Source organism: Callionymus lyra, chromosome 9 (assembly GCF_982586985.1).
Source record: "Callionymus lyra chromosome 9, fCalLyr1.hap1.1, whole genome shotgun sequence".
Taxonomy (NCBI): Eukaryota; Metazoa; Chordata; class Actinopteri; order Syngnathiformes; family Callionymidae; genus Callionymus; species Callionymus lyra.
The window spans coordinates 24,434,017-24,452,233 of record NC_141826.1 but is presented as its reverse complement, the minus strand read 5'-3'; the positions used below and the strand labels follow the sequence as shown (position 1 = coordinate 24,452,233).

At 40.5% G+C, this 18,217-nt stretch overlaps 4 protein-coding genes across 12 annotated transcripts in view; all 4 read left to right on the top strand.

Annotated features, from left to right (window-relative positions):
- The window catches only part of LOC148072349 (protocadherin gamma-A5-like), a 235,222-nt gene that overhangs the window by 70,432 nt on the left and 146,573 nt on the right, over nt 1-18,217 (top strand). The window lies entirely within an intron of this gene.
- LOC148072368 (protocadherin beta-15-like) overlaps nt 1-18,217 on the top strand; it is a 138,280-nt gene that overhangs the window by 52,333 nt on the left and 67,730 nt on the right. Inside the window, exon 1 of one of the 9 annotated variants that reach the window (XM_087799957.1) lies at nt 15,592-18,002. The exons of the other annotated variants lie outside the window; for them this stretch is intronic. Within the exon in view, the coding sequence (XP_087656083.1) occupies nt 15,615-18,002 (2,388 nt within the window). The 5' untranslated portion in view covers nt 15,592-15,614. Of the gene's footprint in view, nt 1-15,591; nt 18,003-18,217 lie in introns of those variants that run through there. 9 annotated transcript variants of the gene reach the window in all.
- Nucleotides 3,967-10,990, top strand: LOC148072377 (protocadherin beta-15-like). The gene is made up of 5 exons (XM_087799693.1): nt 3,967-6,360; nt 7,780-8,194; nt 9,032-9,788; nt 9,852-10,110; nt 10,985-10,990. Exons 1-5 carry the CDS (start codon nt 3,967-3,969, stop codon nt 10,988-10,990), a joined length of 3,831 nt encoding a protein of 1,276 aa, XP_087655819.1.
- LOC148072376 (protocadherin gamma-A12-like) lies at nt 11,739-15,512 on the top strand. Its single transcript, XM_087799692.1, has 2 exons — nt 11,739-14,143; nt 15,498-15,512. Exons 1-2 carry the CDS (start codon nt 11,750-11,752, stop codon nt 15,510-15,512), a joined length of 2,409 nt encoding a protein of 802 aa, XP_087655818.1. The 5' UTR covers nt 11,739-11,749.

Below are 18,217 nucleotides of genomic sequence, written 5' to 3'. Positions count from 1 at the left end.
CCTATTTTTTCTAATTTAAATACTTGACTTGTTTTCATATTAATGAAATAATATTTATGTTTGGATTTTGTTGACCTAACGTGTTTATCAAAGTGATAGTTTGTTTTCCTTTCACGAAGATTTGAATATGCAATACGTTAAAGCGACTCACGGGGGCAGTGTCGACCAGTCTATAACATTTTGAATTACATTGGTTTGTCTCGATTGTTTCGTCACCACGGCGCTCGTCAGGTGACATCCTCTGAAAATCATTCTTTTGTTAGCACATCGTTCACAGAAGGACTGTATTTTGGATCATCGTTTTTGTTCTAAACTCTTCTTTGATCGTTTAATGGATACTATGATGGCAACAAATGAATTTTCATTGTTACTCATCATCGCTTTGTTTGGATTTTTTCTACCGACGATCAAGACTGTCGGCGGTGATGTGACATATTCTGTTCCGGAGGAGATGAAGCGCGGCTCCGTGGTTGGAAATATAGCCAAAGATATTGGAATCGATGTCGGCAGACTGTCTATTCGAAGAGCTCGAGTTGATGCAGATCACAAAAGCAAACGGTATTGTGATATAAACACGCAGACAGGGGATTTGATCGTGTCTGAAAGGATTGATAGAGAGGGCCTCTGTGGAAAAAAGGCATCATGCGTTTTGAAGCAGGAGCTCGTCCTGGAAGATCCTTTAGAGCTCCATCGCATTATTTTACACATACAAGATAGGAATGATAATTCTCCACAGTTTAGGAAGGATGTGATTAAATTTGATATCCATGAATCTGCTTCAAAAGGCAGTCGATACCGCCTGGACGAGGCCCATGACGCAGATGTGGGTCAAAACGCGATTCAGAGTTACAGCATCGAAACAAACGAATACTTTAGATTAAATGTTGTTGCAAAACCAGGAGGAGGAAAATATAGTGAGCTGGTTCTAGAGAAAGAGCTCGACAGAGAGCAGGAGAAGGAACTGTCGTTTGTGCTTGTAGCAGCAGATGGAGGGACACCACCGAGATCAGGAACTGCAGTGATTCATGTTACTGTGATGGATGCGAATGATAACGCCCCAGTATTCAGCCAGACGGTGTATAAAGCAAGTCTGCCCGAAGACTCTCCTTTAGACACTGTTGTCATCACTGTTACTGCACGTGATGCAGATGAAGGAATCCATGGAGAAGTGACTTTTGAATTTGATCATATATCAGATGAAAATAATATTTTTATGATTGATGAGAAAACCGGTGCTGTTAAACTAAGTGGATCACTGGATTATGAGGAGTTATCCACGTATGAAATACAAATTACAGCTAAAGATGGTCCAGGATTAGTATCCTCTTGTACTTTGATAATTGACGTTATTGATGTAAATGACAATGTTCCTACAATTGTATTGAAATCATTTAAAAATCCAGTACCTGAGAATGTGTCACCTGGTACAGAGGTGGGCATCATCAATGTTCAGGACAGAGACTCTGACAATAACAAACAAGTCAAATGTTTTATTCAACAAAATGTTCCATTTAAATTAGTTCCTTCTATTGAAAACTATTATTCTCTGGTGACTACTGGTCAACTGGACCGTGAACTGGTGTCTGACTACAACATTACAATCACTGCCACTGATGAGGGGTCTCCTCCTCTGTCCTCCTCTAAAACTGTTCACTTATCAGTAGCAGACATCAACGACAACCCACCTGTGTTTGAGGAACAGTCCTACAGCGCATATGTGAGTGAAAATAACAAACCTGGCTCCTCTTTATGTTCCGTTACTGCTCGAGACCCAGACTGGAGACAAAACGGTACCGTGGTTTATTCTCTGTTACCTGCTGAGGTGAACGGTGCCCAGGTGTCCTCCTATCTGTCTGTTAACGGAGACACGGGGGTGATCCACGCTGTCAGGTCCTTTGACTATGAACAGTGGAGGAGTTTTAAAGTCCAGGTGATGGCCAGAGACAACGGTTCTCCTCCACTCAGCAGCAACGTGAGCGTCAGTGTCTTCATATCAGACGTGAACGACAACTCTCCTCAGATACTGTACCCCACCCCGGAGGGCAACTCCTTCATGACCGAGCTGGTCCCCAAAGCTGCACACGGAGGCTCTCTGGTGTCCAAAGTCATCGCAGTGGACGCAGACTCTGGACAGAACGCCTGGCTGTCCTATCATATCGTCAAGTCCACTGATCCTGGACTTTTCACTATTGGTCTCCACAGCGGAGAGATCAGGACCCAGCGGGACATTTCTGAGTCTGACAGCATGAAACAGAACCTGATTGTGGCAGTGAAAGATAACGGACAGCCCTCTCTCTCTGCAACCTGTTCCATGTATCTACTGATTTCTGATAACTTGGCTGAGGTGCCAGAACTGAAGGACATTTCCTATGATGAGAAGAATTCCAAACTCACCTCTTATCTGATCATCGCTCTGGTGTGTGTGTCCACCTTCTTCCTCACCTTCATCATCATCATCCTGGGTGTGAGGTTCTGTCACAGGAGGAAGCCCAGAATGTTGTTTGATGGAGCAGTGGCCATCCCCAGTGCTTATCTGCCTCCTAACTACGCAGATGTTGACGGCACAGGAACTTTACGCAGCACTTACAACTATGACGCCTACTTGACCACAGGATCTCGAACCAGTGACTTTAAGTTTGTGTCCTCTTACAATGACAACACGCTGCCTGCTGACCAGACTCTGAGGAAGAGTCCTTCTGACTTTGCTGACGTGTTTGGAGACTGTGATGGTTCACCTGAGGTAGGAATATTTGAGTAACATTACTTAAATGTATTTAATTGTTGTCATAAAAATGAGTTTGTAATTTATCTGTGGCTGGAACAATAATGATTGTTTACCTATCCAAGGAACTTGTTAATTTACTTTACATATTTTATGTATTTGATCATCTCTTAGATTTCTAAACAATAACATGATGCAGATCAAGTAGTCATTTTTATTATTTCCTAAGTTTTAGTTTTCTTTTTTTTTTTTACAAACAAATACATTTCCCCATGAGTTGTTTTAGAGGTCAAAAACAAGATTGATTTTTACATGAAGAGATTCTGGTTTTTACTTTGGGAATATTAAGATTCATGGTGGGTTTTTTTTTCTTTGAGTTGATACATCTGTTTCATGGTTTGAAAACGGACTTTTCTTATGTGTATAAGTCTCAAGTGTTTTGTAGCTAGGGAACATTCTTTCTCTGCCGCTGTCCTTAGTGCTGAATGTCTGCTTTAATACTAAGGTGAATCTGATAAGAAGCACCCACACATTTTAATACTTAACTATATCTTCGATTCTATTTGTTCATTTCTTAAGGCCAATGCCTTTTTCAGCTGTATAATTATATGTTAAACATATATCTTCATTATATATGGTCAGATTAAAGTGTTTAAAGTAGAAGTTAATATCCTGTTTTCTGGGATAATTACGTTTTTAAAATTATTGATATATTTCAGTTTTTTGAACAAAACTCTGCGCTGTTGTTAAGATTTTTTTTGCCTTTCTTACCTTTTATTTTCTAGTTGGTGTTGATCAGTCTTCCATTGCCTAAATATATATGTTTTTTTTATTTTTTTTAAATAGATAATAACATACAACTATTTCTTAGTTTTGGTCTACTATAATTAGCACTTATGCTAATACTTAAAATAAAATAATTATTTAATTAAATAATGTAATCACTTTTTATTTTCTTATAATTTGGTTCTCACTTATATCTACATTTCAAACAGAGATAACAACAACTCATAATATTTTGTAAAATGTAATGGTGATTTTTGTCCTCACGGTGTCACTAGAGACCTTTAGATGGGGTGAAATGGTGTTTGCACTGAGATCATTCACACCCAGTGATCGAGAACCTCGCAGATCTCTGCAGTTTTTCAGACAAGACGACACACAAAGAGAGGAATTCTGTTGATGGATTAACGTACTTTCATTTTGTTCCACTCATATTTGAAACACATCTACTCTGTTTGACGATGATTTTAACTGGATTTAATGCTGCAAGCCTCGGATTTGTCATCGTCTTTGTTGTGGCCCAGTGCGCACACGGAGACCTGAGCTACTCCGTGCAGGAAGAGCTAAAACGAGGATCTGTGATCGGAAATATCGCCAAGGATTTGGGATTTGATGTTTCCATGCTTTCTGCTCGTGAAGCTCGTGTTGATGTTGAGGGAAGTGACAAAAGATTCGTCGGTATTGACGCTCGGAACGGAGATCTAGTGGTCGCTGAGAGAATTGACAGAGAGGAGCATTGTGGAGAAAAACCTTCGTGCGTCCTTAAATTTGACCTGCTGCTGGAGAATCCTTTGGAGCTTCATCGATTGTCTCTGCAAGTACAAGATGTTAATGATAATGCTCCTGTTTTCCCTAAAGATATAGTGAAGTTAGAAATACGAGAGTCTGCTGTTAAAGGAGCGAAATATCGCATCAATGAGGCTCATGACTCAGATATAGGTCAGAATACTGTTCAGAATTATATTCTGCAGCAAAATAAAAATTTTGTTTTCAATACTCAGACATCGAGTGACGGCAGTAAATATGGCGAATTGGTGTTGAATAAAGAACTAGACAGAGAGGAGCAGCAGGAAATTAAATTATTGCTGACTGCTGTAGATGGAGGTTCTCCTCAGAGATCCGGGACTGTGGTCATCCATGTTGTTGTTCTGGACGCAAACGATAACGCTCCTGTCTTCACTCATTCTGAGTATCAGGCGACACTGAGAGAAAATTCACCTCTGAAAACATCAGTTGTCACTGTTAGTGCCACTGATGCTGATGAAGGAGTTAATGGTCATGTGACTTATGAGTTCAGTAGAATATCTGAAAAGTCACGTGAAATCTTTTCACTAGATCAGAACTCTGGAGAAATCATAGTGATAGGAGAGATTGATTATGAGGAGGGGTCAAATTATGAGCTGTTTGTTGAAGCCAAAGATGGTTATGGATTAACATCTGTGGCAAAAGTAATTGTTAAAATCACTGATGTTAATGACAACGCTCCTGTGATTTATGTCAAGTCTCTAAAAATCCCAATACCTGAGAATGTGTCACCTGGTACAGAGGTGGGCATCATCAATGTTCAGGACAGAGACTCTGACAATAACAAACAAGTCAAATGTTTTATTCAACAAAATCTTCCATTTAAATTAGTTCCTTCTATTAAAAACTATTATTCTCTGGTGACTACTGGTCAACTGGACCGTGAACTGGTGTCTGACTACAACATTACAATCACTGCCACTGATGAGGGGTCTCCTCCTCTGTCCTCCTCTAAAACTGTTCACTTATCAGTAGCAGACATCAACGACAACCCACCTGTGTTTGAGGAACAGTCCTACAGCGCATATGTGAGTGAAAATAACAAACCTGGCTCCTCTTTATGTTCCGTTACTGCTCGAGACCCAGACTGGAGACAAAACGGTACCGTGGTTTATTCTCTGTTACCTGCTGAGGTGAACGGTGCCCAGGTGTCCTCCTATCTGTCTGTTAACGGAGACACGGGGGTGATCCACGCTGTCAGGTCCTTTGACTATGAACAGTGGAGGAGTTTTAAAGTCCAGGTGATGGCCAGAGACAACGGTTCTCCTCCACTCAGCAGCAACGTGAGCGTCAGTGTCTTCATATCAGACGTGAACGACAACTCTCCTCAGATACTGTACCCCACCCCGGAGGGCAACTCCTTCATGACCGAGCTGGTCCCCAAAGCTGCACACGGAGGCTCTCTGGTGTCCAAAGTCATCGCAGTGGACGCAGACTCTGGACAGAACGCCTGGCTGTCCTATCATATCGTCAAGTCCACTGATCCAGGACTTTTCACTATTGGTCTCCACAGCGGAGAGATCAGGACCCAGCGGGACATTTCTGAGTCTGACAGCATGAAACAGAACCTGATTGTGGCAGTGAAAGATAACGGACAGCCCTCTCTCTCTGCCACCTGTTCCATGTATCTACTGATTTCTGATAACTTGGCTGAGGTGCCAGAACTGAAGGACATTTCTTATGATGAGAAGAATTCCAAACTCACCTCTTATCTGATCATCGCTCTGGTGTGTGTGTCCACCTTCTTCCTCACCTTCATCATCATCATCCTGGGTGTGAGGTTCTGTCACAGGAGGAAGCCCAGAATGTTGTTTGATGGAGCAGTGGCCATCCCCAGTGCTTATCTCCCTCCTAACTACGCAGATGTTGACGGCACAGGAACTTTACGCAGCACTTACAACTATGACGCCTACTTGACCACAGGATCTCGAACCAGTGACTTTAAGTTTGTGTCCTCTTACAATGACAACACGCTGCCTGCTGACCAGACTCTGAGGAAGAGTCCTTCTGACTTTGCTGATGTGTTTGGAGACTGTGATGGTTCACCTGAGGTAGGAATATTAGATTAACTTTACTTTGATGTATTTAATTGTTTTCATGAATGTGAGGTTGCAATTTCTCTGTGGCTGGAGCGATAATGATTCTTGATGGGACAAGTATATTATAATCCTTATTAAACAACTTGTGACTACTTTCATAACTAATATTTTTAAGTTCAGTAGTATCTTTATCTTTGTGAAAATGTTGGTTTTATTTTCATATTTGCCTATATAGAGTCGTGCTCATGTGTTTCCTATCCAAGGATTTTTTTTTTTTGTCTATTTTGTATTTCATCTTTTAGATTTCTAAACAATATCATGATATCGATAAAGTAGACATTTTAATTATTTCCCAAAATTTGATTATCTTTATTTTACACACAAATATATTTTCCCATGAGTTGCTTTAGTAGTAAAAAACAAGATGGATTTATACATGAGGAAGACATCCTGGTTTTTACTTTGGGAATATTGATATTTTTTTCATTTTTTCTTTGAGTTGATACATCTGTTTCATGGTTTGAAAAGTCACTTCCCTTATTTGTACAACCTTTAGGTGTTTTGTAGCTAGGAAAGATTATTTCTCTGCCGCTGTCCTTAGTGCTGAATGTCTGCTTTAATACTAAGGTGAATCTGATCAGAAGCACCCACACATTTCAATATTTAACTATATACTCAATTCTATTTGTTCTTTTCTTTAGGCCAATGCCTTTTTCAGCTGTATCATTATATGTTAAACATTTATCTTCATTATATATGGTCAGATTAAATTGTGTAAAGTAGAAGTGAATATCCTGTTTTCTGGAATCATTACGTTTGTAAAATTACTGATGTATTTCAGTTTTTTTTTTTTTTTAATCCGCGCTGTTGTTTAGGTTTTTTGCCCTTCTTACTTATCATTTTCTAGTTGGTATTGATCAGTCTTTCATTGCTTAAATTCATATGTTGTTTAATTTTAAATAGAGAATAACATAAAACTATGTCTTTATTTTCGTATTCTATAATTAGCACTTAAACTATGTATCTACTGAAATAAAATACAATAATTATTTAATTAAATAACGATTTATTATTTATTTATATATTTTTTGTTCTCACTAATATCTAAATTGAAAACACAAATAACAACAACTCATAATATATTGTAAAAATGTAATGGTTATTTTTGTCCTCACGGTGTCACTAGAGACCTTCTGATGGGGTGAAATGTTGGTTACGCAGAGATCATTCACACCCAGTGATCGAGAACCTCGCAGATCTCTGCAGCTTTTCAGACGAGACGACACACAAAGAGGCGAATTCTGTTGATGGATTAACTGCTTTCATTTTGTTCTTCTTATATTTGAAACACATCTACTCTGTGTGACGATGATTTTGACTGGATTTAATGCTGCAAGCCTCGGATTTGTCATCGTCTTTGTTGTGGCCCAGTGCGCACACGGAGACCTGAGCTACTCCGTGCAGGAAGAGCTAAAACGAGGATCTGTGATCGGAAATATCGCCAAGGATTTGGGATTTGATGTTTCCATGCTTTCTGCTCGTGAAGCTCGTGTTGATGTTGAGGGAAGTGACAAAAGATTCGTCGGTATTGACGCTCGGAATGGAGATCTAGTGGTCGCTGAGAGAATTGACAGAGAGGAGCATTGTGGAGAAAAACCTTCGTGCGTCCTTAAATTTGACCTGCTGCTGGAGAATCCTTTGGAGCTTCACCGATTGTCTCTGCAAGTACAAGATGTTAATGATAATGCTCCTGTTTTTCCTAAAGATAAACTGAAGTTAGAAATACATGAGTCTGCTGATAAAGGAGCGAAATATCGCATCAATGCAGCTCATGACTCAGATATAGGTCAGAATACTGTTCAGAATTATATCCTGCAGAAAAATGAAAATTTCGTTTTTAATACTCAGACATCGAGCGATGGTAGTAAAAATGGTGAATTAGTGTTGAATAAAGAACTAGACAGAGAGGAGCAACAGGAAATGAAATTATTGCTGACTGCTGTAGATGGAGGTTCTCCTCAGAGATCCGGGACTGTGGTCATCCATGTTGTTGTTCTGGACGCAAACGATAACGCTCCTGTCTTCACTCAGGCTGAGTATCAGACCACACTGAGAGAAAATTCACCTCTGAAAACATCAGTTATCACTGTTAGTGCCACTGATGCTGATGAAGGAATTAATGGTCATGTAATTTATGAGTTCAGTAGAATATCTGAAAAGTCACGTAAAATGTTTTCTCTTGATCAGAACTCTGGAGAAATCATAGTGATAGGAGAAATTGATTATGAGGAGGGGTCAAATTATGAGCTGTTTGTTGAAGCCAAAGATGGTTTTGGACTTTCATCTGAGGCCAAAGTTATTATAAAAATCACTGATGTTAACGACAACGCTCCTGTTATACATGTCAAGTCTCTAAAAATCCCCATACCTGAGAATGTGTCACCTGGTACAGAGGTGGGCATCATCAATGTTCAGGACAGAGACTCTGACAATAACAAACAAGTCAAATGTTTAATTCAGCAAAATGTTCCATTTAAATTAGTTCCTTCTATTAAAAACTATTATTCTCTGGTGACTACTGGTCAACTGGACCGTGAACTGGTGTCTGACTACAACATTACAATCACTGCCACTGATGAGGGGTCTCCTCCTCTGTCCTCCTCTAAAACTGTTCACTTATCAGTAGCAGACATCAACGACAACCCACCTGTGTTTGAGGAACAGTCCTACAGCGCATATGTGAGTGAAAACAACAAACCTGGCTCCTCTTTATGTTCCGTTACTGCTCGAGACCCAGACTGGAGACAAAACGGTACCGTGGTTTATTCTCTGTTACCTGCTGAGGTGAACGGTGCCCAGGTGTCCTCCTATCTGTCTGTTAACGGAGACACGGGGGTGATCCACGCTGTCAGGTCCTTTGACTATGAACAGTGGAGGAGTTTTAAAGTCCAGGTGATGGCCAGAGACAACGGTTCTCCTCCACTCAGCAGCAACGTGAGCGTCAGTGTCTTCATATCAGACGTGAACGACAACTCTCCTCAGATACTGTACCCCATCCCGGAGGGCAACTCCTTCATGACCGAGCTGGTCCCCAAAGCTGCACACGGAGGCTCTCTGGTGTCCAAAGTCATCACAGTGGACGCAGACTCTGGACAGAACGCCTGGCTGTCCTATCATATCGTCAAGTCCACTGATCCGGGACTTTTCACTATTGGTCTCCACAGCGGAGAGATCAGGACCCAGCGGGACATTTCTGAGTCTGACAGCATGAAACAGAACCTGATTGTGGCAGTGAAAGATAACGGACAGCCCTCTCTCTCTGCCACCTGTTCCATGTATCTACTGATTTCTGATAACTTGGCTGAGGTGCCAGAACTGAAGGACATTTCTTATGATGAGAAGAATTCCAAACTCACCTCTTATCTGATCATCGCTCTGGTGTGTGTGTCCACCTTCTTCCTCACCTTCATCATCATCATCCTGGGTGTGAGGTTCTGTCACAGGAGGAAGCCCAGAATGTTGTTCGATGGAGCAGTGGCCATCCCCAGTGCTTATCTCCCTCCTAACTACGCAGATGTTGACGGCACAGGAACTTTACGCAGCACTTACAACTATGACGCCTACTTGACCACAGGATCTCGAACCAGTGACTTTAAGTTTGTGTCCTCTTACAATGACAACACACTGCCTGCTGACCAGACTCTGAGGAAGAGTCCTTCTGACTTTGTTGATGTGTTTGGAGACTGTGATGGTTCACCTGAGGTAGGAATATTTAAATAACATTACTTATTAAACATATTTATTTGGTGTTATAAAAGTGTGTATACAATCACTGTGGCTGGAAAGGTGATCATTCATGTTAGGAAGTATTTTAAAGTCAATATTTGGCAACTTGTATTTGTATTCAGATTTACTGTTTTCATCTTCCTAATTACTCGTTACTTAATACAATTGTTCTTTTATTTAGATTATTTTTCTATTGTGAGTCATGCTCACATGTTTCTTTCCCCACAAACTTAAGTTTATTTTCTCAAACTCTAACAACGTCTTCCAGTGGCTGAACTAAAAAACTGGAGTTGTTAACATGAAGAACAAGACTCCAATAACGACTTGTTCATTTTGGTGAAACAAGGTCACTTTAAATAACTACTTTGCCATAACTAGTGGAGAATATCAATAGTCCTTTTTACCTTAATTATTGAGAGCTAGAGCGACGAAATGACTTGAGAAATGAATTCAAATATTTGAATTTCAAGATATGAATTTCACACAATTCGATTATCACTACAGAAGAGTATCTTGAAATAAAATAAATACATTCATATCACCTCCGGGGCTCCGTACTCATATGTTGTAATCCAGTGTATTTTTTTACTCATTACTAAACTGTGATTTTATTTTTCCTACACACAAACACATTTCCCCATGTGTTATTTTAGTAACAAACACCAAGATTGATTCATACACAAGGAAGATATTTCAGTTTTTAGATGACTCTGTGATTATTAAAATTCATATGGATTTGTTTTACCTGTAGTTAATGGTTTGTCATGGTATGAAATTTGATTTTCCTGATTTGTGTAGTTTTTATCTGTCTTGTAGCTAGAAAAGATTACCTATCCTCCGCTGTCCTTAGTGCTGAATGTGTGCATTAACTGTTATATACAGTAAATACTGGTCAGAAGCATTAATATATGTTGTAAGCCTTCATTTATATTGGATTGTAATTTTCTTTTTATTTAAGTTGATACTATTTTCAGCTCTATATAAATATATAGTTGTCAAACACTTATCTCCATAATATTGATCTAGGTCAATAGTAAAACATTGCTGTGGTTGTCTTTTCCTTTAGAATATTGAAGTTTGTTAAATGACTGATGTATTTTAGGTTGGTGTAGTAAGATGTACAATGTAGTTTAGCTGTGTTTTGCACTTCTTGTAGAATATTTAACTTCTCGTTTTGATCAGTCTTAGGTTATTTAAATAGTTTCATTTTTAATCAATAATATCGATGATAAATTGATTTGTATTGGTCTATTTCACTCTGCTTTCAAAGTGGGAATGTACATTCATTAAAATGAATAAATCAAAGAAATAATTATATAATTATTTATGATTATAACTGTGTTCTTAGTATTTTTCAAAAGTTAAAACAAAAAAATCCACATCTAATAATTGTTGAAAATTGTAATTACTATTTTTGTCCTCACGGTGTCACTAGAGACCTTTTGATGGGTTGAATTAGTGTTTAGCTGAGAACATTTACACCCAGTGATCGAGAACCTCGCAGATCTCTGCAGCGTTTAAGGCGAGACGACACACACAGAGAGGACTCCGTTGATGGAATAACACACCTTGATTTTTTTTCTTCATTTTTGAGACACATCTACTCTGTGTGACGATGATTTTGACTGGATTTGATGCTTCAAGCTTCGGCTTTGTCATCGTCTTTGTTGTGGCCCAGTGCGCACACGGAGACCTGAGCTACTCCGTGCAGGAAGAGCTAAAACGAGGATCTGTGATCGGAAATATCGCCAAGGATTTGGGATTTGATGTTTCCATGCTTTCTGCCCGTAAAGCTCGTGTTGATGTTGAGGGAAGTGACAAAAGATTCGTCGGTATTGACGCTCGGAACGGAGATCTAGTGGTCGCTGAGAGAATTGACAGAGAGGAGCATTGTGGAGAAAAACCTTCATGCGTCCTTAAATTTGACCTGCTGCTGGAGAATCCTTTGGAGCTTCACCGATTGTCTCTTCAAGTACAAGATGTTAACGATAATTCTCCGGTTTTTCCTAAAACTATTGTGAAATTAGAAATACACGAGTTAACTGTTAAAGGAGCGAAATATCGCATCAATGCTGCACGAGATGCAGATATAGGTCAGAATACTGTTCAGAATTATATTCTGCAGGAAAATAAATATTTTGTGTTTAATACTCAGACATCGAGTGCAGGTAGTAAAAATGGTGAACTAGTGTTGGATAAAGAACTAGACAGAGAGGAGCAGCAGGAAATGAAATTATTGCTGACTGCTGTAGATGGAGGTTCTCCTCAGAGATCCGGGACTGTGGTCATCCATGTTGTTGTTCTGGACGCAAACGATAACGCTCCTGTCTTCACTCAGGCTGAGTATCAGACCACACTGAGAGAAAATTCACCTCTGAAAACATCAGTTATCACTGTTAGTGCAATTGATGCTGATGAAGGAATCAATGGTCATGTGACTTATGAGTTTAATCAACTATCTGTTAAGTCACGAGAAATTTTCTCAATTGATCCAAACTCTGGAGAAATCATAGTGATAGGAGAGATTGATTATGAGGAGGGGTCAAAGTATGAGGTTTTTGTTGAAGCTAAAGATGGTTATGGACTAACGTCCGATGCTAAAGTTATTATTAAAATCACTGACGTTAACGACAACGCTCCTGTTATACATGTCAAGTCTTTAAAAATCCCCATACCTGAGAATGTGTCACCTGGTGCAGAGGTGGGCATCATCAATGTTCAGGACAGAGACTCTGACAATAACAAACAAGTCAAATGTTTTATTCAACAAAATGTTCCATTTAAATTAGTTCCTTCTATTAAAAACTATTATTCTCTGGTGACTACTGGTCAACTGGACCGTGAACTGGTGTCTGACTACAACATTACAATCACTGCCACTGATGAGGGGTCTCCTCCTCTGTCCTCCTCTAAAACTGTTCACTTATCAGTAGCAGACATTAACGACAACCCACCTGTGTTTGAGGAACAGTCCTACAGTGCATATGTGAGAGAAAACAACAAACCTGGCTCCTCTTTATGTTCCGTTACTGCTCGAGACCCAGACTGGAGACAAAACGGTACCGTGGTTTATTCTCTGTTACCTGCTGAGGTGAACGGTGCCCAGGTGTCCTCCTATCTGTCTGTTAACGGAGACACGGGGGTGATCCACGCTGTCAGGTCCTTTGACTATGAACAGTGGAGGAGTTTTAAAGTCCAGGTGATGGCCAGAGACAACGGTTCTCCTCCACTCAGCAGCAACGTGAGCGTCAGTGTCTTCATATCAGACGTGAACGACAACTCTCCTCAGATACTGTACCCCACCCCGGAGGGCAACTCCTTCATGACCGAGCTGGTCCCCAAAGCTGCACACGGAGGCTCTCTGGTGTCCAAAGTCATCGCAGTGGACGCAGACTCTGGACAGAACGCCTGGCTGTCCTATCATTTCGTCAAGTCCACTGATCCGGGACTTTTCACTATTGGTCTCCACAGCGGAGAGATCAGGACCCAGCGGGACATTTCTGAGTCTGACAGCATGAAACAGAACCTGATTGTGGCAGTGAAAGATAACGGACAGCCCTCTCTCTCTGCCACCTGTTCCATGTATCTACTGATTTCTGATAACTTGGCTGAGGTGCCAGAACTGAAGGACATTTCTTATGATGAGAAGAATTCCAAACTCACCTCTTATCTGATCATCGCTCTGGTGTGTGTGTCCACCTTCTTCCTCACCTTCATCATCATCATCCTGGGTGTGAGGTTCTGTCACAGGAGGAAGCCCAGAATGTTGTTTGATGGAGCAGTGGCCATCCCCAGTGCTTATCTCCCTCCTAACTACGCAGATGTTGACGGCACAGGAACTTTACGCAGCACTTACAACTATGACGCCTACTTGACCACAGGATCTCGAACCAGTGACTTTAAGTTTGTGTCCTCTTACAATGACAACACGCTGCCTGCTGACCAGACTCTGAGGAAGAGTCCTTCTGACTTTGCTGATGTGTTTGGAGACTGTGATGGTTCACCTGAGGTAGGATTATGCTTTCACTTTAAATAAGTACATTTCAAATGACTGATACTATTATTTTACATTTTGTGATCATTTATATTGTATGTTAATTCACAAAATGTTACCTTACCAGAAATATGCGCTCCACAATCTTGACCTTAGAACTGTTGTGTGCCTGCTTTAAATTATTATATACTGTAACTCTTGTCATGGAGTGTAGTCACAGCTCTCTCTCAGGTTGAATAATATTTTTTAAACTGTTTTCGAGTAAAATCAGAAAAGATTTTCGGCTGGGGCTTGTCTTCCTCTCCACTCTGTCTTCGCTTCTGCGTTCAGCTGCTTTTCGTCGCTGTCCTTGGTGCTGAATTTAACTGAATTTCTTATTTACCTTTGCGCTCGTTTTAATCTTACCCAGACACTGCTGATTGAATAAAACTTGATTTTATTCAAAGGATACTGAGAGAATTATTATAAATATTTTATAAAAAATATTGGTCATTCAGAAGTTGAAGCATTTATCTTAGAGACTTGATTAAATGTCATTTTATTTTATTAATATGAGTTTTTAATTTTTATTTATTTTATTTTATGGTATTTCACTTTTTTTTTATTTTACTTTACTTTAATTTACCTTATTTTCTTAATTTCACTTTACTTTACTTTACTTTAATTTGTGTTCCTTTACATAACATTGGTTAAGTTTAATTTGGTTCCCTGCTTAAAACATATTAATTTTTGTGTTTTAAACAATTTATATTGCATTATCATTGTTAGGTGATGTAATGTTTGTTCAGTTTTTGATTTTGTTAGCTCTGTTGATGATGTTTTAATACATTATATGTATTATATTTTTGATAAAACATATATATGTGTGTGTGTGTGTGTGTGTGTGTGTGTGTGTGTGTGTGTGTGTGTGTGTGTGTGTGTGTGTGTGTGTGTGTGTGTGCGCGCGCCCGTGCGTGCGTGCGTGTGTCTGTGTGTGTCTGTGTGTGTGTATTTAAGCCAAGTGTGTCCATAATCTTGTCATGTATGTTTCCCCCCTACAATATTTAGACAAAGGGGTTGACATATAATGTGCAAGTGATGTTATTGTTAGGTATCCCTTATCTCCGCCTTATGTAACACTGATCCATGGTAGCAAATACAATATTTAGCGTTTCAAAATATCTTCTCATAACATTCAGTTGTAGTTTGTGGTCTTTTACTGTTTGACAGTAACTCGTTTTTAATATCCTCCTCCTATATTATTTTGGTTACCAGGTGTAACTGTTGTCATACTGACTTGTCATGTCTCTAAATATACTCTAGATGTCAGCATGTACCAGCGAATGAGAATTCACGGTCCTCTTCTGCTTTTGCCTGTGTCTGTCGTCAGATATGCGCTGAGTAAGATGGCTGTTATTGTTGGCTGCTGAACATTGTCGCGGTCTTTGTGTGATTTTATCGACGAAAAGGGACATTACATGTGGATTTATCAGTCTGGTGATCAACTATGACGTCCTGTGGATTCAGAATGAGGATCGTTTTTGTTTTTATGGCTCTTTTCCTCCACCGTGTTCACGGAGACGTGAGCTTCTCGATCCCCGAGGAGATGAAAATAGGAGCTGTGGTCGGAAATATTGCCAAAGAACTGGGAATTAATTCTGGAGGATTGTCTGCTCGTAGGGCTCGCATGGAAACGGAAGACAACAACGTGAAATACTGCGGACTGAACGTCCACACTGGTGATTTGGTCGTGGAGCGAAGGATCGACCGAGAAGGTCTTTGTGCAAAAAAGGCGTCGTGCGTTCTAAAGCAAGATCTGGTTCTGGAAAGCCCGTTAGAGATCCACAGAGTAAATATCCGCGTGCAGGATATTAATGATAATTCGCCGCAGTTTAAAGAGAATTTGCTAAATTTTGAAATTAGCGAATCGACTTACAAAGGCGCAGTTTTTCCTCTGGATGAAGCGCACGATGCGGATATCAGTGAAAATGCTGTTCAGAGCTACACCCTCCAACGGAATAATCACTTCTCATTAAATGTGAAGACAAAAAACAGTGGTAGGAAATATGGTGAATTGATTTTAGACAAGGAGTTAGACAGAGAGGATGAACAAGAAATCAGCCTTTTATTAACAGCTTATGATGGCGGCTCTCCTCAGAGATCAGGTACAGTGATCATCCACGTCACTGTGCTGGATGCTAATGATAACGCCCCAGTGTTCAGTCAGCCAGTGTATAGAGCCAGAATCCCTGAAAACTCTCCTCTAGATACTGTCGTAATAACAGTTAGTGCAAGTGACGCAGATGATGGCGTCAACAGTGAAGTTGTTTACGGGTTTGATCATGTTGCTGATGAAGAGCAACTATTTTCTTTAAATCCAACCACTGGAGAAGTCAGTGTTGCTGGAAATATAGATTATGAAAAAGAATCATCTTATGAACTGCAGATCAGTGCAAAAGACGGTCTGGGATTAGCCTCATATGCAACTTTAATGGTTGAAATCTCAGATATAAATGACAATGCCCCAGTTATTAACTTAAAATCATTGTCTAACTCCATACCTGAGAATGTGTCACCTGGTACAGAGGTGGGCATCATCAATGTTCAGGACAGAGACTCTGACAATAACAAACAAGTCAAATGTTTTCTTCAACAAAATGTTCCATTTAAATTAGTTCCTTCTATTAAAAACTATTATTCTCTGGTGACTACTGGTCAACTGGACCGTGAACTGGTGTCTGACTACAACATTACAATCACTGCCACTGATGAGGGGTCTCCTCCTCTGTCCTCCTCTAAAACTGTTCACTTATCAGTAGCAGACATCAACGACAACCCACCTGTGTTTGAGGAACAGTCCTACAGCGCATATGTGAGTGAAAATAACAAACCTGGCTCCTCTTTATGTTCTGTTGCTGCTCGAGACCCAGACTGGAGACAAAACGGTACCGTGGTTTATTCTCTGTTACCTGCTGAGGTGAACGGTGCCCAGGTGTCCTCCTATCTGTCTGTTTACGGAGACACGGGGGTGATCCACGCTGTCAGGTCCTTTGACTATGAACAGTGGAGGAGTTTTAAAGTCCAGGTGATGGCCAGAGACAACGGTTCTCCTCCACTCAGCAGCAACGTGAGCGTCAGTGTCTTCATATCAGACGTGAACGACAACTCTCCTCAGATACTGTACCCCACCCCGGAGGGCAACTCCTTCATGACCGAGCTGGTCCCCAAAGCTGCACACGGAGGCTCTCTGGTGTCCAAAGTCATCGCAGTGGATGCAGACTCTGGACAGAACGCCTGGCTGTCCTATCATATCGTCAAGTCCACTGATCCGGGACTTTTCACTATTGGTCTCCACAGCGGAGAGATCAGGACCCAGCGGGACATTTCTGAGTCTGACAGCATGAAACAGAACCTGATTGTGGCAGTGAAAGATAACGGACAGCCCTCTCTCTCTGCCACCTGTTCCATGTATCTACTGATTTCTGATAACTTGGCTGAGGTGCCAGAACTGAAGGACATTTCTTATGATGAGAAGAATTCCAAACTCACCTCTTATCTGATCATCGCTCTGGTGTGTGTGTCCACCTTCTTCCTCACCTTCATCATCATCATCCTGGGTGTGAGGTTCTGTCACAGGAGGAAGCCCAGAATGTTGTTTGATGGAGCAGTGGCCATCCCCAGTGCTTACCTCCCTCCTAACTACGCAGATGTTGACGGCACAGGAACTTTACGCAGCACTTACAACTATGACGCCTACTTGACCACAGGATCTCGAACCAGTGACTTTAAGTTTGTGTCCTCTTACAATGACAACACGCTGCCTGCTGACCAGACTCTGAGGAAGAGTCCTTCTGACTTTGCCGACGTGTTTGGAGACTGTGATGGTTCACCTGAGGTAGGAATATTTGAGTAACTTTACTTAAATGTATTTAAATGTTTTCATAAAAGTGAGGTTGCAATTTCACTGTGGCTGGAGCGATCATGATTCTTGATGGAACCAGTATATCAAAATCCTAATTCAACAACTTGTGACTACCTTCATAACTAATATTTTTACGTTCAGTAGTATCTTGATCTTTGTAAAAATGTTGGTTTTATTGACATATTTGC

Excerpts from the sequence above, each read along its gene's own strand:
- LOC148072377 (XM_087799693.1), top strand. The coding sequence starts at position 3,967 with ATGATTTTAACTGGATTTAATGCTGCAAGCCTCGGATTTGTCATCGTC. Across the intron at positions 6,361-7,779 it reads ACTGTGATGGTTCACCTGAG|TGCGCACACGGAGACCTGAG; the intron begins GTAGGAATATTA and ends GTTGTGGCCCAG. Across the intron at positions 9,789-9,851 it reads TATCTGATCATCGCTCTGGT|GAGGAAGCCCAGAATGTTGT; the intron begins GTGTGTGTCCAC and ends GTTCTGTCACAG.
- LOC148072376 (XM_087799692.1), top strand. The coding sequence starts at position 11,750 with ATGATTTTGACTGGATTTGATGCTTCAAGCTTCGGCTTTGTCATCGTC.